Here is a 23,012-nt window from a genome sequence, read left to right as displayed (position 1 = left end):
CTTGTGAATAGGAGGGCTGGAGAGCCAGCATTATTAGGGTCAAGGTGGCCACTGAACGTCGTTCTGCCAGATGCTGTGGTTGTTTGCCTCATTATTTCTGTCCTGCTGCTGGACTTGTCTTGCATATACTAGGCAAGAGAGATGGTGTGAAACTGTCATCTGTTTTCATTGCTCCTTTACATTATTTAGTGGACAGAGGGAGGAGAAAAGATCTCTGTCGGGTCACTTGCTCATTTGTTTGAGGATGAGCAGCTCTTGTGAGACTCTCATACTCCCTGGTGTGAAATAAGCTCCATGTTGCTCCTCACCTTTGTACTTGTCGTTGTGCTCTTCACCTCCTGAAATTGGATCCCATGGATGGCCTCTCAGAGGAAAATTCCCCAAAACACAGACGAGCAGCTGTCCAAATCTACCACTCTCCCTTTGAACAAAAAGTAAAACTGAGTCGATTTAAAGCCACAACCTGCAGGCCATACAACCAGTTATTCTTGTTATTTTGGATCATACTCTGTTTATCCTGTTCTTTTCCTGTTTTTTCTTCTGTTTGCTTTGTTTGTTCGTTTTGTTTTTATTTCCCCTCTCTCTCGTTCTCTCTATTATATATCCCTCCTGTCTGACTCTTGACGTTTCTAGATTTGGTGTGGTTCTTAACAGAGGAGAAAGCAATGAGCTGTAGTTCGCAGCTGTCCTTGCCTCCCAAGGGCTGTGCATCATAGGAGATGACAGGTGATGCAGGTGTAGGGGTGGCCCCGTTGAGTTGGGACAGTGTTATGGGACAGCTTGAGATATCATCAACTATCCAGAGCTTTTGTTTTAGAAGGATTAATTTTGTTTTTATTATATTTTTTTATGGAGGAGAGTTGAGTTTGTAGATCAGCACAGTGGGCTCCAAGAAAGTCTTACCTCATTTTCCGATTATTGAAATAGCTGAGGAAAGGAGGCAGCCTGAAGAGGAGGGGGACGAAGAGACAATTGGTGAAGCCTTTCCAAATCCATTAGCCGAGGGGGAGGTTCCCGAGCAGGCTGGGTGCCGAGGACACCCCGCCAGACCCCCAGGATGGCGCGTGGGGCCGGGGTGCCACCCGTGCAGAGCCCAGAGTAGCCAATTCACGGCTCTTTGCTTTAGATAACTGTCTCCGTCGGCGTCTCTGCCCTTTATTCACAGCCAACTCTCTCCCTGTTTCTAGGAGAAAAAAAAAGTGCGTTCGCTACATACAAGGTGAAGGCAGCTGCGTCAGCCCACCCTCTTCAGATGGAAGCTTACTAGACTCTCCTCCGTCCTCCCCCGCCATGCTCGCCTCCCCCGCCAGAGACTCGAAACCACAGACTGAACAAACGCAACCCCTCTCGCTCTCCCTGAAGCCCGACCCGCTGGCGCACCTGGTGATGATGCCGCCGCCGCCGCCGCCGTCCTCGCTCGTCCTCGCCGAGAGCGCTGCGAGCAAGCCCGGCGCCCTGCCCGCCGCCAGCTGCCCCAACGGGGCCCTGGACCACCCGCCGGCCGCCCTCCCGCCGGCCGCCGCATCCCTGGCACAGCCCTCCACCTCCTCCCTGCATCCCCACAGCTCGCTGGCGGGGACGCAGCCCCAGCCGCTCTCCCTCGTAACCAAGTCCTTAGAATAGCTTTAGCCTCGTTAGCCCTTTCCGTTTCCTTCGGGGGGATTGAATTCTGTTGGGATTTGGGATTTTGGTTTTCTTTCTCCTCGTCGCCGTCCGCTGTTCGTCGTCGTTTTCTCGGTTTCGTTTTTAATTCGTGCCACGTGGCTACATTAGTTGATGTTTTATCGAGTTCATTGGTCAATATTTGACCCATTCTTATTTCAATTTCTCCTTTTTAAATATGTAGATGAGAAAAGCCTCATGATTCTGCCAAAATTTTTATCAACAGCTGTTTAAAGTCTTTGTAGCGTTTAAAAAATATATATATATACATAATTGTTATGTAGTTCCAATAGCTTAGTTTTAAAGACTGATTTTAAAAATTAAAAAAAAAAAAAAGAAGCAATTTTGAAGCAGCCCTTGCCGGAGGCATTGGTTCTTTATTATTTGTATTAAATACGAGCTTGCGAACCAATCATTTTACATCTGGTTTTTAAACCTTTAAGGGCACAACGAATGCGGTGCCACTACTACTTCTTTTTTTTTCCTTCCTTGTGTGAAACAACCTTTATTGTGATGTTACTTGTTATTGTTTAAATGTACAGAAACAAAGGGTTAAAAAAAATGTGTTAATATACCTTGTTCCATGGTGTTGTTCTTTTTGGGGGAGGGAACGCTACTCAACAATTAAAAGTATCACAACGCTATTGGACCAGTAGTATTTATTGCTTTAGAAATTGCTTGTTGTATCTGTATGTTGTCCCTTTTTAAATGTTTTTTTCTCCTTTTTTTCTTGAAACATTGTATAAAGTTGTTTTTTTTTCTTTTCCCTTAGTGTAAGCATCTTATATATAACAACTCATTTGTACAAGGTTTTTAAGTTTATATATAAATGTGTATATATATTTTTTTCCGGGACTTTTGTTTTTGATTTCTTTTCACGATTTTATTTTATTTTATTTTTTTTTTTTGCTATATGACACGCAGTTGCCACCAAACGGACGTTCGCAGATGCATCTTTTCAAGGATCAATAGTGTAAGAAGTAAAAAAAATTGCTTTAAAAGCCATTACACAACAAAAAGACTTGAAAATTTAGCAAGGGAAGTTGTAGCGCCGCTGTTTGAGAAATAGCAAGGTCCAAGTGTCTCCTGTTCAGAACTGCAGCTGAATCCCCTGCGACATTAGGACTGCAGCCTATGTGCAAAATTTGTATGTGCCAAAATTCTCAGTGACTTTTAACTTTCTCCCGATGACTTTATTATTATTATTATTTTTTTTAATGCTGTAATTTTTTTGTTCATCATGTTTTGCTGTGATGTTACATAGGTAGATATGTATGTAGTTTTAATGTCACCTATAACAGACGTGTTTTGTAGCAGATTGTCCGGAAAGCATTTAAAATGAAGAGGTATAAACCCTTAAGGGCCAAATTCTGTATATTAGATTATTCATAAAAGGAAAATCAGACTGCCACTTTTATGTACACTTACTACATACAGGTAGGTAGCAAACTTAAAACACAAAAAAAAAAAACCTAGGCATGTTGATGTTGCAAAAAAATGCTGTATAAAGCTGAAAAATTGTTCATCTGTTCATTCAGTGCCATTGTAGTTGACATGAAGCGATTGTAAAACTGTCTCAGATTTTTCTCTGGTTTATTAAGATGCTAACTATAACATTTTTTGTGAATACTTTGAATGTTTCCTAACAGTTGTGATGTTACTGTTCCGTTTTATGCTCTTATTCCGATTTTCATTTTTAATGGTTTGGAAGCCATTTTTTGTAATGAATAAATGTTCATGCTGTACAGTATCTGTAGCATGCAGTTCTGGATTAATAAAAGCAACTTAGTATGTGCAGAGAATGACTTGTCAACTCATTTATGCGTTGACTGCATTTTACTCTGGCCACAAAGGTTTACAGATTCCTTGACAAAATACGTGTGCGAAAATGGTGGTGATGTGCGGCCAGCTCTAGCTGTGAGCAATCCTTCGGATTCCCATGCTGCCACCTGCTAAATCTGCTCTGTCCTCGCCCTCTCCCCGCTCAGCAAGCTTTTGCGTGAGTAGCCAACGTTGAAAACCCCTTGTTATTTAAAGCAAATAGCACGTGGTTTGGCGAAAGGCAAGTAGGACGTGTTAGTAATGTCATCCCATCACATGAAGTGATCCTGACTCGGGGACAGGCACCAGGGCTGATGATACCTTCAATTTTAAAGCATTTTTGTTCAACCGGATGATCCCACAGCACAGGGCTGATGCACTATAAAGGTCACAGAGGACAGGTTAGGTAGCCCTAATTAGTCAGAATCCGTGTGCCAGCCTTAGGGTTTAACTCCTGGATAGATTTGTTGCCATCCTTACACATACATATATGTACATTTTTTTTAATTATATATTTTTTTAAACGCAATGAGCCCTTGTAGCCCAGACAGCTCTCCACACTGAGCATCCAGCATCTACCCAATGCAGCAATGCCCGCAGGTTCTCCAGGATGAGAGTGAACTTAGATTCAGGAATGTTTTATAAAATGGCTAATTTGTTTGGGATTTTTTTTAACTGAGTAGGGATTTAAGCTTCATAATTTTCAGGAATCTCTTACGAGCGGATGTTACCGTAGCCCTGATCATCTTGGAAAGTCACAGCCACAGTAACTTCTACGTTGGCACTTGAGGGCAATCGAATGCAAAGGTCTCGGAGCAGGCTTGTTCCCTGCCGTCATGCCAGCGTATTGCACAGGTAACACGCTTCTCTTCAGTCAGGCTTGATGGACTCTGCAGGAAGGGTAAGTGTTCTTCTTCATACGGGAAAACGGGGGAAGTGATTTTCTGCCGAGAGCTGGGAATGGGGCCGTTTTGGGAAGCTGGGACCCTGCTGCCCCTCGCTGCAAAGTCCGATGAAACCAAAACTGGCTGCAAAGCAGTTGTCTGTTGGCTGTGGAAGGAATTTGCTTTGTAGAGGGGCTGGCAGTACTGGGTGAAGTACTAAATAATGTTTAAACAGAATATATAGTACTTTAAAATGGTACAACTGTTTTAGTGTTTAGTTTACCACCCAAAAACCTTTTTGTTGTTGTTGTTTCAGGCATGTTAATAAAGGGTAATATACATGAATATTGCATCATATTTCCTATTAGAGGGAATAAGTCACGGTGAGTTTTTCACCAGGCACTATTTATCTCCCTTGATCCATGGCCTGATGCTGTTTCTGCTGTGGTCTGCTATGACACTCCCCAAGACTTAAGTGGATGGTGTCCCCTTGTCACCCGTGAGAGACACATGGGCAGCGCGGGTGGGACGGGACTCTAGGACGGGGGAGAGGATGTTGCTATGAAGTTGTGGAAGATGCCAAATCTTGCTGTTGTTGGTAGCCCAAAAATTGAACACAGTACTTGAATTACTCTCTTAGCATTTAGAGTTTCTAGGGAATAGCTTTTCTTTTTCCTTTCTCCTGAACGTTTTGACTCTCTCTGGAGCATGGCCATCCATCAGCCAGACACATGTGCTGCATCTCTGCTGGGGATAACTGCTCTCTTCTAATGCAAAACATGGTGCTCCAGGGAGATCTTTGAATACCATGATTCAAAGGAGATACCATCAAGGTATGATTCACATATTCGGCAAAATAGCGTGTTCTTTGCTTGCTGCTTTGTTAGCAAGCCTGTGGAAAGCAGAGTCCAAAAACACTGTTCCTGGACAAACTGGTTTTCCATCTGTGTGTCCAGTGAGAGAGGCATGTGTTCAAAAGACAGATTGAGCAGAGCTCACCGAGTGGTGGATAACTCGTGCTGGAACTCTTTTTTTGCTGGGGGAAACAATGGCATATTCCTGGGAAAGCAACTACTTGGGCTTCCGGTAGGTTGTGCATTGGCTGTATTCTGTGATGAGCTTATGCCTTCAGATTTGCCTCCAAATCCCCCTTGCTCAAAGGGCCTGAGCTGGGTCAAGGCTCTGAGGAGAAAATCACCATTATTTGTATGAACTCCCTTTGTGCCCAGGAGTCACAGCCAAGAACCCCATCAGGCCAGGCATGCTGGAAACATGGTGGAAGGAAAGCCCTTCCCTTGCATTGTACATCTAAAATGGGGTTGGCAGCTGGCTCCAGGGGTACAGTCTGGTCACCCTGTTCACCCTTAGATCCACGTAGGTGAGGACAACCTCCAGAGCAGGGTGGTGACAAACTGGCACATTCTGTCCTTGTATGGGGCTGCCACAGGACACCATGGGGCCCTGTGTACAGTAGGTAATTCAATGTAGCTATTGCTTCCACCAGTTTTTATGGGATAAGGCACGGAAGCAAGTCAATGTACTGCATGTTCAGGAGACATTTATTTTCCTTTAGTTTTGTAAATCTCATTTTTCACTTAGTGTATGGAATTTTAAAAAGTTCAAGCAATTGCTGACTCAATAAAGTAGTGCCACATGGTTTCAAGCTTTGCTTAAAAGAAAAAAAGAGAAAGGCAAGAAAAAAGAGCAAGCTTTAGAGTCCTGTTCATTTCATTAGACCATAAAAAGATGTGAAGAGAATTCACAGTAAAAATAGTTGCATGGAGCATTGCAACAACCATGAAAGCAACCAATAAATATGAACTTGTGTGACAGTGCTGTGCAGCTATGCCTGGCATACACATAGGGATGCTTTGCCACCTATGACTCTGGGTAAAGATTTTGGAGGGTGATTTGGGAGAGGTGCTGCAGCTGAAGACTGAATTCATTGCAGGAGCAGTGGTCTGTGTTGGACAGGAAGGCTAAGGCTTCTGGAGCCTTTAAACTATGAATACAAAATGTGCTCAGAGATGGTAGCAATTGCTTTCTTATAAGAAGAGGTAGGTAGGTACTTTGACATTCATTTTAAGATATGTTCTTGGAAAACATCCTGAGACTTCTAAGGCAGATCAGCTACAACTGAAAGCATCCCAATGTTCCACCCATAATGTCACCAGCCCATTTTAAGGACTACCTGAGGAAAGGAATCTGCCAACCCCTGGACTGATTTTCTTCAGGGATCAATCCAAAATATTCACTAATGACTTGCATCCATGTTCTATGAGTAGCTCTTTTCCTGAAGTTGGAAATGCATTTTATTTGGAGTGGGGAGGTATAAGCCTGAACCTTTAAGGCAACAGAGATCATGAAGTCATGCTGTCTGTCCATCTGTTTGACCCTCTCCTGGTAGCTCTTGAATCCTCTGGTGTTTTGAACCAGATTTATCAGCGGCAGTCAAACTCCCAGAGATAATAAAGTCCGTGTGAGTTCCAGGGAAATCTCCGCCGGCACTGAGACAACAGGGCTTTCCAGATCCGCTGCTGAAGAGAAGGCAGGAGAGCTCAGCTGTTCACCGTCCCCTCTGGCAGTGTCCAGATGGCCAATTATCACACGTCTACTTCTGGACCAACATCTGCGCTCTGCTGCCCAGCTGGCAGGCCAGGAAGATTAGGTAGGAGACATGGAGAGCATTGGGGTGTTGGAGAGAACAAGGAACCTGAAAGAGAGTTCAGGGTATAGAGAAAACTGGAAATATTGCAGCTGTAATATGTAACATTATGTAAGATCGCAGCGGGGAAGTGAGGGGAGGGGAAGGACGATGGGGAGACAGGAGACGCATCTGCAGGAGACCAGACCTTACTGATGTTACTGCTTACAGAGCAAATCTGCCCTGGAAAAGTAGATTCCATGGAGTAACCAGCTCCTTGTATCCTTCCTTCAAGTTATGTGCTTCCACCAGCTCACCAAGGAGAAGCACAGCCCCATTTGGGAGGTACCTGCTGGCAGGAGCTCTGGCCGGGACCCCAACAGGAAGGTCTGCAGGGTGGGGAAGGCTCATGGTGTTTCCACAGTCTTGTAGCATGAGGAGGAGCAGAGTTGGGTACACATAGCAAGAAGGATTTGTGGGGTTTTTTGTTTGTTTGTTTGGGCTGTTTTTTTTTTTTTAAGAGAAAAAAATGTTGTTATCTTATTTGCACACAAGCCCATTTGTAGTAGCTGGTTCCCAGGCATTAGCAAACACTCTGGTTTTAATCCTCCTCAGAAAATGTCTCCTTTGCTCCCTTATTTTGTGTTCCCTTTTGAATATGCTGCTGGGGTATTTTTGGATCTAACTATATCTTTTTAATCTGTCCCCCCCGCCCCTTTTCAGCCCCCGCTGCCTCCCTGCCTGCTCCTTCTTCAAACTTATATAATGGCACATTATACAAAATAGCTAAGCAGGTGGTATTTTTAAAGACAGTGAGTGAGCATTTTTTTGGCCTAAATTTGGAATGAAACAGATGGATTTTAAGACTCTGCTTTTTCTATGAATAGTAACCGTTGTTCTCCACTGCCTTAAACACCAGTTTCAAGACCACCTCCAGCAACCAATCAGCACTCCGTTATTTAATTATAACAAAATTCTTAGCTCTGTCTGCTGCTGCATGGGCAAGTGGGGGGCACTGGATCAACTTCTGGAGCCAGACAGACTTGCCAACAATAATTTTCCTTTTCCCAGAGGGCCAAGGGGGCCTGGAGTGGGTTCCAAGTTCCTCCTAAACTGGCTGCTCAGTTTGGGCTCCCTGACAGAGTGCTTGAAAAGGGTTATAGAAAGGCAGATAAATGCACTTCTTGTTGCAAGCTTCCCTGACAAGCCAGGCCTCCAGAACAGTGATCTCATTCCTGCCTCATTATTAGTGGTGCCAGATTTTTTCCATTAACAGGTAATTGAGTTGAAACTAAAATAAGCAAAGTTTGTTTTATCCCATGAATTTTCTTGCTTGCTTGTGAAAGAAAAACACTTTAGAGAGGAGTTTGCTCTTAATGTTCGTGGAAATGCATTTACATGTTAGAGATTCCTCTCTGCTCTAGTGTAATTAACCAGACTGGTCTTTTTGTTATTGTTGTTTTGATTTTTAAAGCAAAGACATTGGCGAGGCTTAATTCTTTGTTTTAATGGTTTGAATTCCCTGGGACCAGCAGGGTTGGTGGAAATCAGCTGTTCTGAGTGCAGCCACACGTGTTATCCCGCTCCCGTGTGTGCGTGTTCCTGTTCTGTCATTGACTTCACCCACGGCCCCAAAGGAGAAGCAGGAGCACAAGGGGACAATCCCTTCCAGCACTTCCAGGCTCACAACAAGCTTTCCTTTCCAGAGGGGCTGGGGGGACGCTGCTGGGACCAGCCTGTGCCTTCTCTCCTGACGGAAAAGGAAGACGAAGTGGCTGTGTGTGAAATGCTCATGGTCCTGCTGAAGATTGTTCTTTGTTTCTAATCAGTGGGGGTGGAAGGGAGAAGTGTAAAATCTGGGTTATGCATATTTCTGCTAAGACAGTGTTGCTTGTAGAGGAGGAGAGAAACATCCTACCTGTCTGGGTGTGTCGGTGTGCAGGGATTGCCATGCTGTCTGCCGCTGTGCCAACGCAGTGACAGTGCCAAGGAAACCCAAGCAATTCCTCAGCCAGCAGCTTCAGGCTTCCCAGTGCAGTTAGTAGGACACGTCCTCCCCCTCCTCAGCTGCAGGAGACCTGGCCCTGCCCTGGGTGAAAGGCAAGGCCCTCAAGAACAGCATGTGAAATGCTGCAAGCCCTTGGGGACAAGCATGTCCTGCAGAGAGGTTACTGCAAGTGTGGAGGTCTTCCCATTTTCCAAGTATCTCCCTGATGGTTCCTAATCCCCTAGTGCTGGGCTGCTTTGGAGGACTCTGCACCACTCTACACATCAAGCAGTGAATTTGCTCTAAAGAGCCCAGAAGCAGGGCTGATTTCTGACCTAGCCTGGGCATCTGAGAGTTACTTGCAGGGTCAGCTCTGGCCTTACTTCTAGGCAAAGCAGGCACCTCTTGTTCGCATCCCTCACCTGTAACCTGAAGTGAGAAAAACCTGCAGAGACTTTGCATCATTTCAGACACTAGTTTAATGGAAAACAGTTAGCAATGGTGAAGAACAGACAAGTTTCATGTTTATGGATTTGCACCTTTGCTTTGGTTTTGGGCCAGCCACAGAAGTAGGCGCCTGCCTACTTTACCCTTTTGAAAGAAGGCATGTCCACCAGTGACACCAGGGCTTGAGTGCTTTGCCCTCAAACTGACACCCTTGTGTGAACCATTTCTCTGTGTGACCTCTTCTCCGGCCCTTTGCAACGGAGCAAAGGGACAGGAGCCCTGGATGGAGGTGGGGGGAGGTTGAGCAGGAAGGATGCTGAGAGCGGGCTGTGGGACGGGGACCACGGCGTGTCCTGCTGGGCTGAGGCCCAGCAGGGGAAGCAGGTGGCTGCAGAAGTGCTGAGCATGGCAGCGGTGCCTGCTGAGCGCTGCCTCAGCCTCACATCACAGCCTCACATTGCCTGAGCTCTGAGAGGCCAATTACCAATTCACAGAGCCTGCTCCAGCACAAACAGGACCTTCAAAGGGTTGGGAGCCTTTCTGTGGTTTGTTTTGCTTTGGTGTGGTTTGGTTTTTTTTTTATGCCCTCCTAAAAAAATGAAAGCAGAAAGACCCATACTTTAAGGTCAAGTATATAATTGTTTCTAACAGGAATTGCAGACATTGTCTCTTCCTCTGGGCAGGTATGGCTGTGTCAATTACCCTGGCTACCCGATGACAGACAGGAGACACAATAACCCGCCATCTGCACTTGAACACATTCTCTCTAAATAAGAATTTAAGGGGCTTTTTTGTTTTGTTTTATCGCAGAACTTTTGGGGGTTTTCTGGTTGGAGAATTTAGCTGGTTTTCACCTTGTGAATGTCTGATGCTGAGACTTCTCTGGCAGTGAAAACTGTAGGAAAAGTCAGGTGGTGACATGGGAGCCCTGGTCCTCCTACAGCCCTTGTCTGGGCTGAGGTCGAGGGTCCGTGTGGGAAGGTGTACTGTGTATGAGATAGGACACCAGAAAATGCCTGTTAATGGCTGAAATGAAACAAGATGCCCAAATTACGTTCCTAGCAGTCTGGGATACGCATTAACCAAGTCCCTCTGTTTACCTGGCTCTAAAACACCTGTAAAAAGATGCAATCAGGAGGTGCACCAGCTTGAATGTGTCGTTCTCTGCAACAAGCATGCTCAGGACCTGCACAGCAACATCAGGGTTGCCATGAGTGGGAGGTGAAATTCCTTCTCCAGTCATTCATTCCAATATATTTGTTTCTGACTGGATTTTCTGGGGTACTCCTTGTTGTACCAATGGTTGGTTTTAGTTCCCTGTTTACTGCATGATTTTTTCTGAAGCAGCAAAGTGGCTTGCTTTTATAAACTTCTTCTCTGCATCAACCCTTTGCATGAGGGTTGACAAAGAACTTGGATTAGTGAAAAACCATTGAACAAAGTGGTTTCACTTCAAATGGTTTCATTTTGAGAGATGATATTTTTTCTTTTCCCCACCTTCTTTAATTTTTAAGTGAATTTAAATTAACATATTCACTCAAGTGTAGGTGATACACAGATAGGAAAGATTTACCGTCTGCAAATTTGTTCCTTCATTAAAGCCTTCTGTTTAGCCAAGGACCACCTGCAGCATGGACAACAGCACAGATCCCTCTGAACTCTGTCCTTTCTTCAGGCTACCTGAACCTGGATGAGTGAGCTGAGGGGTGTGACAGCTGCTCTGCCTCCTTCTTCTTTCAGATCCTTTCTGTTCCATTCACACTTTACACAGTGTTCCTCACCGTTGAATCTCGGCACCTCAGGTTCCTTCTAAGAGCCACCAGGTTTACCTGTTGTCCTGCATTTCATGGGGATATCATAGTAGCATCAGCTCACCTGACCCAAAGGACCATTTTTGGGGGGTTGAGTTTCACATTTGCAGAATGTTTTATGTGCTTTTCAACAAAAGCATCAATCGGCAGTGAATATAATGGTGAGACAAACTGTTTCAAGACAGCTGAGACCAGCAACAAGATCTGGCCTAATAGAACAGACCTTGCAATGTGGAAGAGGACGTGGGGACAGGTTGGTTGTACAATATAAATGACTTCAATATTCTAATAGGTTCAGTAAAGACTTTTTACTTGAGCACTAGCATGTTTGAATTTGCACTGACTTGCACCTCTTCTCTTTTCTGGGATGAAGTGCTCGAGACTTCCAATGGTAACTCATGGCTTTGGGTATCCCGTTTGATGAAGGAAGATGGTCCACAGCAAGAACTGGATTCCTTTCATTCCAGGGGGAAAGGAATCTGTACATAATGTCTTAACTTCAACTCTAAAATTGAAACCAAAATAATCAGTAGCTGCTACTGAAAAAATATACAGTGACCTTATTTTAATTTAATCCATGAGATACACCTAGCACACCTTTGGTACCGCATAAAATAACAATATTTTTCATGTTAGAGAAAGCAAAATGAACAGTAGCGTAAGTAATTCTATATGTTAGTTGCATTTAAATATGCTGAAATTTCACTGTTCCATACAAGTCTTTTGGATTTGGTCCAACCTAAAAATCATATTTACACAAACTTCAATATTTTGGGGCGATTTTTTTTCCCCTGAATATACCTGCCTTTTTCAGTGGGGATATTGTTCTGGCTAGTTTTCTTTACCTTGACAGAGGTGACTCGGCAGCACATTTCTTTTGACAAAAACACACAAAACCAACACGGATCAGTTAACACAGATGACATCTTTAAACCTGAATACATTTTTTCACTATAAACGCCACCAGTCAACTTTCGTGTAGGTAGGTTTCCATTGTTAGTTGTCAAAGTCTTCTTGAGTGGATTTCCCACTGTGTCACTTTTGTGTGAGTCAAATCAAGATTATAGGTAACAGAGAAGAAAAAGAAAAAGAAGAGAAGGTTAGACCCTCATTTTAGAGTTTAAGAAAAATCTACCAGCAGGTTGCAGTTCGAGTTGGTAATATACATGAAAGGGGGAGTCCAAGCCGTGTCACAGGTATCACTATATTAGGCTTTCAGGAAAAAGCATACAAAACATATATTGTAGTGGTCACACACAGAGACATAAATTTAGGAACAAGATCTGCCTTAGCTTGAACATACTCGGCTCTGATAATAAGGAACAATGGACCGAAGCTATTATGAAACGAAACCCAGGTGTCTGAATGGAGGGAGCTTTTAGTTGAGTTCTCCTGGAATAAAGAAGTCTAACTTTTTTTCACAGATATATGTTGTCCTATTTTTTCTCTGTTCTCACTTTACAAGACAGCTGATTTTATTTGGGGTTTGATTAATGAACATGATTAAGGTGTTCAGTGCTGAAATTTTCTGGAGGAACATTTAAATGATTTTTTCTTCCTTCATCTTTTCTGTCTTAAATAATTTTTCTTTCATTAGGATTTTGGGTGTGCAAAGAAAACAAGCTAAGGTATCCTCTCTATCATATCCACAAGGTAATTGCCAGGATGGATTTCAGATACTTTGTAATAGTTTGAAATAGTCTGGGGAGTTTCTAATCCTGCATGAGTGGTGTAAATGTATCTTATAAGTTAATTCACTTAGTGAGATTGGCAGAAACAACCTCAATGAGGAAAAGGAAGTGAATAACTAAACCCGGGCAAAAGCTTGATTTATGGCAAAAATAAGCTGTTTGACACTTTGTCTTGACCTGTGTGGGATGTTAACAGACTGCTGAGACGCATCTAAGGAAACTGGAAGACTGAGAGAGCAGAGACCTTCAGCGGAATTCGAAGAGTCCCACAAGGACATAAGAATGACAGAGGCAAAGTCCAGGTCGTTGATGGCATCTGACGGTGTCAGACCTCCAGCTATGGAATTCGCAGGTAAGTTTGACTTTTCTCTCAAGAGGAGTGTGGGTACATTCTAGGTTTGAGAGATACATGCATAGATCTCTGGTCATACTGAAGACCTTTTCTCTTTGCTTAGGTAATTATCTCACACACTGTCCAATTTTATTATTGCTAGGAGTAAACCTGCTTAATATGAGGAACTCATCTTTTATCTTAACCATAGGCCACAAGCCTGGTTCTCTGCATATGATCCTCTTGAAGTAAGCATGGTGGGTCAATACCACGTAACACCATACCCCCAGAGTTTTGTCTAAGGGCTGGAACATTATGGGAAGGGTGCTCAGGGATTCAGCAGTATGGAGTAATGTTCTCTTGACATCAAGGAGACATCAGAATATCTGGGGAACAAACCAGGCTGAGCTAGACTTGTATGCAGGTCAAACAGGGCTTCTCTCCCTGCAGAATCAATGGCAATTACTAGATTTGCATCAGAGGCTTAGTCAGCCAGAGGTTAATAATGTTAAGAATAAATATTTTGGCCTGTGTGTAAAACATACAAATATTCAAGGGTGTTTGCACTGGGGCTTTTGGCTGGACCTCTATAAAGATACAAGCAAGAAGCCAAACACATGTTCTGGCATTCTAGGCTTTGATTCTTAATCATGTTCTGTTCTTGTGTTCAGAGGTTTGCTTTGGGGCCATCTCCAGTGTGAGAAAATACGACAGAGAAATCAAGCAGAGAGGTTGTGCATAACAGTGCGGCGTTCATATCTGAAAGGGGAGCTTTTGTAAGCACTAACATTTTTCTTCTTTTGACAGTAGTCACACATTTTCCCTTGGTTTATCTTAACTGGGAATAACCCCTAAGACAGGATGTCTCTGGGTACTTCAGAGAAGTGCTTTTTGAAGGCAAAGGAAATAATGCTGCAGGGCTGTGCCTCACATCTCTTTGACTGCTAAGAATCCTGTAAAACCATTACAGAGTGCAGGATGTGTCCATGGCTGGTCTCAACTGTAGCTGCAGCACCTGGCTCATGATACAGGAATATCCTCTTGATCTAGGAGAATGTTCGCCAGCTTTACCAATATTTGGCTCCCTGACACAGACTAAACCAGGTCTGACAGGACATATAACAAGGCAGTGGCTCGGCATGTAAACTGGGCAATATATCACAGTATGGGGAAAATCAGGAACCAGTTGTCACAGAGAGTGAATTCTGAAAGATTCTCAGTAACAGAAAGAAGATGAAAATAAGGCGTTTGGGATGGGTTTGGGTTTGCTTTTGCTTTAACCTGACATGATGCCCTTCCATGGCTATGAAACTTTTCAGGAATGGCTTTCATACTTTCTCAATGCATCACCCTTTTATCTATTCTGTTTACGAGGAAAGAGGGCTTACTTGTAAGCTGAACTTTCCTTTTCTTTTCCTCTTTCTATCCAGAAAGGTTCCTCTTTCTTTGTTTTTAAGCTTATTTTTAACAGTTTAAAATGCTGTAATGGAAAAAGTTAATCACTCTAAAGAGAGAAGTGTAAAAATTACCCCCAAATCCATTGGCTAATTCTAAAATGCATTTAATCTCTTTTGTAACTTTTTGCACTTTGGTAATTTGATAATTACAAGAGAATGTACTTCATGGCATACATCTAGTATCTGATATATCTGCAAAGGAAAAGCCATGAAATAAATGGAAATATTTCAGTAACCTGAGGTCAAGCTGTAGTTTTCTGAGAAAACAGAAACTCAGTTTCTTTTCTTCCAATCAGTCTTGTCATCTCTTCTTCCTCACATGTGCAACTTCGTTTTCCGATGCACATTTCTGTCCTATGACTGCTGGGGCACATGGTAGGTGTGAAAACCTGATCTATCAGCTGTTGAAGCCAATGAATTTTGATCACAGCTCACTTTCCATTGGGCTCTAAATGGTTCTTTCTGCAGAAAATGTCACAACATATTGGTCAGAAACTTGTAAGAGCAAAATGGAACGGAATTTAGAAAGCACCCTGGACCAACAGAGAACGCGGAGAGCAAAAGAGCAGTGACAGGAAAAGCATGGTCCACTGCTGGCCAAACTGCAGGATAATTAAACCAGAAATAGCATGGGGCAAGAAAGAGGCCAATTAATTCCATCGGAAGGATGTCATCTAGCAGTTTAAGACAAGAAGGAAGCACTGTATAAAGTGGAGATGATGGTGGCAATCTGCCAATCTATCACAATCTTCTTTTATTTAAGATGCTTGTTAGTATCTTATATTTCAAATAAAATATTTATAGTTCTGTTAATAACACGCGGGGATGGGGCCCACTCCAGAGATTAGTCTGTACAAGAATTTGTCCGCTGGTGTAAATTAGATCAGTGAAGCTTGGGATATTCATGCTTACAGTCTTGTCATCATTTGTATTTTGGGGCTACAGGCTAGGGCAGCAGCCAAGCTACCTCTAGGCACATTACTCTCCACTCCATGTTGTGGCTTCCTCTCACCTTCCTGTAAAATGTTTTGCCTGCATCAACTGTTTTGGGCTTCAACAAGTGATTCTGTGTTGTAACCCTCATGGTTGGCAGGCCAGTGTCATTATTCCCATTCTCCCACATGGAGGCTCCTGCACCTTTTAAAGGAGTTGCCCAAGGACATGCAGGTAAGCAGTGCCAGCTTTGTCAATATGCAGCCTCACCATTCTTCTTAGATTCCATGGAAGATGAGAATAGGCCATTTGATGCTTTCAGTGAGTGCTGCAGCCTTTACCAATGTTGTGAAAGCTTGTCAGAGAAGAGCTGCGGGGCCAAATTCAACAGCCACTCATGGGAATGGTCCTTGAGATGTGGAACTAGTCCAGGAGAAAATGTGAAAACAGAAGTGATTTATGTTGAAATGAGGGTTGTGAAGACAGCAATGACCACTGAAACGTACACAACAATAACTCAGAACAACCTCTCTCTAGCACACTCTGCTGTGCCATCTTTTTAACCCTGGAGGAGGAGACTGGGAAGAGAAATTTAGAGCAGATCTGTGGGACTGATATGAGTGAATGAATCTGACTTCTATCTAGGTGCTTCTGGGTTCTCATCAGCCCCTTTCAAGGCATAAGGGAAACCATCTTGGTCCTTTGTGATCTGCTCCCTGGGATACAGATAGCAGGACAAAGCAGTCATTCTCTTTTTCTCCCATGGTGAGTGGTCTCTGCCCTTTTGATATTAAATATATGGGGTCTTTCCGGAAGGGTAGTGCGAAATGTCAAAGAGATAATGTATTTAAGCATTCATCTGGTTTGCAACCATTTTATACCCACCACACAAAGACACAGAAGCATCTCACTCATTTCTCTGCACTCATCATGCTGCCATTGTGGGACCAGAAGATAATGAGATGAATAGGAAGCATTTCCACAGCATGAGCAATGTAGGAACATCATTATTAATGTTCGTACAAAATATCCCATCTCTACATGATGTCTACATATCTGAGATACAGCCCTCTGACAGATATAAAAAACCATGACCATCCAACAGCGATCTGTTACTTAATGGAAAGTCTGCTTAAATTTCAGTTTAAATTGCATTTATTATTTATGTCTCAAGTAGAGAGTATGTATACTATGTCTTCCCCTTATAGTGCTAGAGGATTAGTAGCTTCCATTTAAACATGCAAATATTGGCCCAGAAGGGTGTGGAATATCTCCATATTCAATATTTTAAAATGATAAAAATTCTTTGAAACCAGTGCAAAAATTAAAATCAAGTAGCCTTTTCCATGTATATAGAGGTGCACATTTTCATGTGGCTGGGGCCAACAGGTCCCTGCAGCTCTGTTCCCAATCACTGGTTCTTCTCCCTCTGGCTCCTGGTGGGTGGTGAGCATTCCTCCTCGCTGAGTGTGCCAGCCTGAGGGCAGGATCTCTAAGGATGGGGTTCAAAGGGATGTAGAGATGGACAGTTGTATGTGTGGCACTGGAGGCAATGCATGCAAGGATGGTTGCAGTGGCGTTACCTACAGGTAAACATTGCACTAGATAATAATATTTTGATTTTGGTCATCCTTTTCTCTTTGCAGATTGCCCCCTAGCAGGGAGTGGTTTTCAAATATAACCATGAGGTGATGTTTTTAGTAGTTAATTTCTGACATTTGTTAACTCTATTTGTTTGTTTGTTTGTTTGCTTGTTTCACAAGCAGCTCATTGCACACACTCATTCCTCAGCAGCCCATGTGTGACTTCTCTTGGCTTGGCTTGGTTGGTCCGTGTGACACCAGACAGCAATGAGTGCCCACAGCACTGCAGATCTCACTGGCACAGGGAATCCAGGTATTTGAATAATTGATCGCCAAGATATCTCCTCCTACATTGGGATATATCTGACAAACTTTGTGTTTCAGGTTTGTTTGGGTTTTTTTGTGTTTTTTTTTTTTTTTGTGGTTTTGTTTGTTTGTTTGTTTGTTTGTTGGTGTTTTTTTTTTTAAGCCTCAGAAAAATGCAGTTTGTGTTCTTATGCTAACTCATTCATATTTGCTATAGTAGACATTCTGAATGCTTTACTTAAAGCTCTGCACCCAGAAGTACACAGTGGAACAGATGGTAGAAAGAGCTAGGATTTTTCTTGATGTTCTATGGGTTGGACAACAACCACAACTTGATCCAAAAATTTTCTTGTTCTCAAACATTTTGCTGTCAATACACTTCTCAGGAATGTACTCAGAGTTGTTTGGAGACATGGAAAAATATTTACCTCAGCCTTCCACAATTTATTACTTATTGTTTGAAAAAGTTGCCTCTTTTCTGTGCCAACATTTATCATCTTGGGAAACATGCTGGAATATAGCAGTGATATTAAACAATAATATGCTCTTTGCTGGGATAAAATAATATTGCTGGGCCACTGCAGAGGAAGCCAAAAACCACATGTGAAATGGTTCCTTTGGAAGGGCAAAAAGTCTCCAAGTTTGTTAGCAAATAATTTAGCTAGTGGTGCAGACATCAAACGGCTTCGGCAGCACTTGCAAAACTATTCTGAATATGCATTTCCCCTGGAGTGCTGAGGCACAAAGCCACTGTAATGAAGGTTAGAACCATAATAATAAGAATCTCTCACCAGTAAAAAATAATAACATAATAAAATAATAATAATAAAAAAACTTGCAGAAGAGTTAGGGGAAGAAAGGACACTGTGTGAGTCTTTCAGCAATTCATATTAATTTAACTTCTGTTTGCATGGCCCTGAATTAGGGGCTTCCTTAGCTTCTAAGCAGGAGTGGCAGCTCGATTCCTTTTTCTTTTTCCCCCTGGCTGGAGAGGGAGAAGCTGCCATCCCTCTCCTCCAGTCATTAAGCCGCTTTCTTAGCCAAGAATTTCTTGCACATCCACACATTTTTTTTTCCCCTCCCCAAACTATTTTATCTTGTGCAGCCCCTTATGTTTGCTGGAGGTTTCCCATACAAAACTGCGCAGCTACAAATGCAGCATTCTTTAAATATTTCCCCAAATTTCACCCCCCTGCTGAGCTGCATGTGACATACTTGATAAGAGCTGCACGGTCTGTGTGAGTAGTAAAATGAATGTCCTCAAGGGCTTCCTCACCATCTAGTTGTAACTCTTGTTGTAGGGTACCCGGTAAGTTTAGGGGAAGAGACAGCATCTTTACTGTCGTGCCTTGGTGCAGCCTGTTAAAGAGAATCGCTGAAGCTTCCACCATAACCCATAAATCAGATGAATCTTGAGTCACCGGCCTCCTCTGAGTGGACTCAACTTGCTCAACTGGGCACCAGGATCAAGGTGGTGGGTGCAATTGCGCCTTTTCAGCTGGCTGCTCTGTGAGCAGTGCACCTGTTTGGGCACAGCTCACAGTACATTATTTAACCTTCTAAAGACTCAACCCATGAGTGCCCTCACATGCACCAAAGAACAAATACAACCTTTCCTTTTGATGTTCATGAAGGGGAAAAGAGATGGGAAAGGATCAGCACTGTGCCTGGAGGGAGAAGAAATATAAGTAGAATGGATGGGTGATGTAAAAGGGACAGAGCAACCCTCGAAATTTATTAATATCTACTAATAAAGGCACATTTGAATGCTGAGTTTAGTTGTAAAGGATCCAAAGAGCCCCGTGTGTGCAGGAATTGTCCTGGCCCACCTGTGAAGTGCTCTCACCCTAAGGGCAGGGTGCCCCAGTTTCTTGAAAGTGAGCTCTGGACTTGACACAAGGTGTGAAACAAATCTGTGAACCCTGGGTGCTTTGCCCGATGCCTGTTCCTTTATTAGAAGCCCAGAAGCCAGCATGGAATAGGCAGGGTAGCAGTACAGCACGGCACATTTTTATAGCAAGGCCAAATCTTTATTATGCTTCTTGGCCCAGTTTAGTGGAGAACACTGCTGGGCCTGATTTCAGTTTTGATATCATACACTGAGGCTGCAGACCCTTAAGAGTACAAGCTGGAGAAAAGAACATAGAAAATGTTAGGAATGAGAAAAGGCCATTCAACACATTGATGCTTGTCTCTTGTAATACAGCGTTTCCCCCAGGATAGCATCTAATTGCTTCTTGAACGAGCCCACTGTCTTTGCCTCAACAACCTTGCCCAGTAGGCCATTCCAAACATTTATTATTCTTTGAGTGACAAAGCACTTCCTTATGTCTCCTCTGAATTTGTTTTTTGAACTTCCATTTATGCCCCCGCTCCTGTCATCTGTGCAGTATCAAAAGTAGTAACATGCATTGATATTATCCATTCAGCTAAGATTTTTGTATACTTCAGTTAGACCCCCCTTAAATGTCTTTTTATTTTTTTTTAAAGTTGAATAGATTGAGGGTTTTTTTCACCTTTCAGTAACTTCTACAATTTTATCCTGGAACCAAGTTGAGCAAAAATATTTGTTAAAGCCTGACTTACATTAGACGACACTGAATGGATTTCTACTATAGAAACACATTTCAGTAAGTTTTTTTACCCCTCTTTGGGAGGCTAAACTATTATTTAGTTTCCCTGATGCTTATATCTAAGTATTTTGACAAAAGTTAACTAGGAAGAGGGCAAGAATAAAAAGCTTGATATGAAATTTGGAAAAAGCTGATAATCTCTAAATTTTTCCATTTATACTGTGGGCAACCATTCCCTCCCCCGCCCCACCCTCCTCCTTCTCTTTCTCCAAGTAGTGGGTTTTTTATACAAGGTAATTTTTTATCATGTGGGATTTTACATGTGATTATGCTTTGCACAATCTGTATGAAGAAATGTCAAAATTCATCTGCCATTCCCCCCCAAAGCCACAGAATCAAACAGTCACAGGTTCAGCCCTCATCCACAGCCACAACCGAGGCAAATAGCTCATTACCTTTTTGGATGAAATTCTACAGCATGTGTTATGCAGGAGGCCAGAACCGATGATCTAATAGTCCCTCCTGGCCCTAAAAAATATCTACAAATAATTGTTTTAGATGAAATATATATGCCCTGCACAAAGTCAAAACCAGCAGGCTTTGGGTGGGAGCAAGAATTTAAGAAAAGGAATTTTGCCTTAGCCCTTTCCCAGAAGCTGGACAAACAGCTACGAGCACTAGCCTGACTGCAGCAGCGGCTGCTTATTCATTGTCTCTCAATTTTTTTCATTATATGAACAATGTGGGTTTGGGGTTTTTTTTAAGCCACCTGTACATCTTTTCATTTTCTCTGAATTCCTTCCTGACGCATTTCTAGGAATGTGGGATCCGAGTGAGATGGACGGCTTGTCTGTCCAGTGGGTGTTTGAGCTGGGAGTGTTTCCTCACGGGCTCTTCACATATGTAAACACATGCTTTTCACAGCATCATTGAGTTTTGGATCAGGTAAATTAGTATCAGGACTAATTAGCTTAGGCAGAGCACTAGTATAATTTATAGTGTGGAAAAGAGTTTGTTCAGCATCATCTTGTGTGTTTTCTGCTCATGGTTACAGTGCTGGAGGCATCGCAGTCAAGCGAGTCGTTCTCCTTACCCCTGTTTGGGACTGTAGCTGTCAGTCAGCCCCACACCAACGTTGTGTTGGGCTATACTGGATCATCTGGGGGTAATGAGCAAGTCAGCCCCATAGGTCTCAGGAAATTATTTGTGCTATTATACTGTCATAACAGGGAGAGAAAACTGACGTATGAGATGGTAATTATCAGGATCACGCTTCAGTTCTCCTCTGAAAAATCTGTACAATGTTTGCTTTGCTCCAGGCCCTGGGAATCTCCCATGATTTGTCAAAAAATAATTGTTGGTGGTACAATAAATTTGTTATTCAATTCCCGAAGTGTTCTGAGATGTATGCAATCTAGAAAGCTGATTTGTTTACATTCGTATTTTCTCTATATTCCCTTACCCATTCTTTGTCATTATCTTTATTTTTACAGGTTTTTTCTCCAGTGTTTTCTAGTTGTTCAAACTTTGTGTTTGTATATTTATTTAAAGGCAGATTTCAAAGGAGTTCAGTCTCTTGGTTTACTGGAGGATACAACTTCTCGCTAGTACTTCATCTCCCCTGGTATTTTGTGAACACTCTTGTTCTCCCTACCCATCTATCTAGCACTAACCTCTTTGGTCTCTTTGCTACTCACGTCTGTTACTCACAAACCCCAGAGTCCTGGTTTTGAACCACAGTCCCCTTATATTCAGCTTGCCTTTGGACATTTTCTGCTGCTTGTTCCGCACATTTTTTTTGTAGAGGAGATTTGATGCTTCTTGAATTGAGGTATTTTTAGAAGTCTCCAACATTTTTCTGCACAGATAGGTTTCCATTTTCTTGCCAGGTGCCAGCCTGTGGCATGGATGAGCCCGGACCAAGCCTTTCTTCTCTCACAGGCTGCTCCTAGGATCCTAGGGAAGTCATTTAATCTTTCTGCTTCAACACTACATTGTACAAATGCTGATTTAAACCTGCCTGTAATGTGCAGCTACAAAGAAGCTTTTAGAAGTGGCTGAGGGTGTCAGACATCACGCAAAGGGCTTTGCCATCCAAGCTGCGCCATGGCCCAGCATTAAAGCACCATGTTTCTGCTCTTGGTGAAGGTTTTCCTCACTCCTCATGCAGCGTGTGAGGCCCCTGCCAGGTGAACCTGCAGTGCAAAGGACATCTGCCACGTCCCTTGGATCAGAGCTGCCCGGAGGGAAGAACATCTCTAGGAGGACCAAAACTGTGATAACTGCATGTCCTGATGGAGATATGAAAAGGTCTGTGAGGCTTTTGTTATCTTTGGCAACCCTTTCCTTCCATTCTGACCAGTGTTTCAGATTGTTAGGACTGCTTGTCCTGTCAGACCCACCAAATATAACTAGAGTATTCACTGGATTTAAACATTTTCAAGTGTTTACAACCACATCTTCTCCCGAGGGGGACCTCTGTACTCACTGCTTGCTGTATTGTCTTTGGCTGAGTCTTTAGAGTTTCTGAATTTATGTGCTCAAAAATCAATGAGCCTTGGTTAGACAAGAGCCCAAACACTGTGACTTCTCATCTGGGTGACTCCACTCCTAGGATTTCGCAGGGACTGTGAGAGATATAAATAAACCTCAGCTTTGTAACCTTCTGAGTTTCTATCAAAGCTTTAAGTCTATTTAAATTTAAGGGCCAGATATGCCGTGTGAATCACACTTGAAACCACAGCTAGTCTTTATGCAGTAAAGTCTGATAAGATATTTAAATATTAAATGAATTATAACTGAGGCTTCTTTAGCCTCTACTAGCCAATGAGCGCTCGCGACAGAGAAGCCCATGGTAATGAAAAGCCTGGTTGTGTAAATAT

General features: G+C 42.9%; 1 protein-coding gene across 28 annotated transcripts in view; it reads left to right on the top strand.

Moving 5' to 3' along the window:
* Positions 1–3,464, top strand: part of TCF7L2 (transcription factor 7 like 2) — a 177,451-nt gene extending 173,987 nt beyond the window's left edge. For 14 of the 28 annotated variants that reach the window (XM_065066995.1, XM_065066992.1, XM_065066985.1 and 11 more), the window contains one exon: positions 1,188–3,464. In XM_065066995.1, coding sequence (XP_064923067.1) covers positions 1,188–1,623 — 436 coding nt within the window. In that variant the 3' untranslated portion in view covers positions 1,624–3,464. The remainder of the gene's footprint in view (positions 1–1,187) is intronic. The other 14 variants (XM_065067009.1, XM_065067005.1, XM_065067015.1 and 11 more) reach the window with 6 other exon arrangements.
* Positions 3,465–23,012: the final 19,548 nt, after the last annotated feature.

The sequence above is a fragment of the Columba livia genome, chromosome 6, assembly GCF_036013475.1.
Source record: "Columba livia isolate bColLiv1 breed racing homer chromosome 6, bColLiv1.pat.W.v2, whole genome shotgun sequence".
Taxonomy (NCBI): Eukaryota; Metazoa; Chordata; class Aves; order Columbiformes; family Columbidae; genus Columba; species Columba livia.
This window is presented reverse-complemented; position numbering and strand designations above follow the sequence as displayed.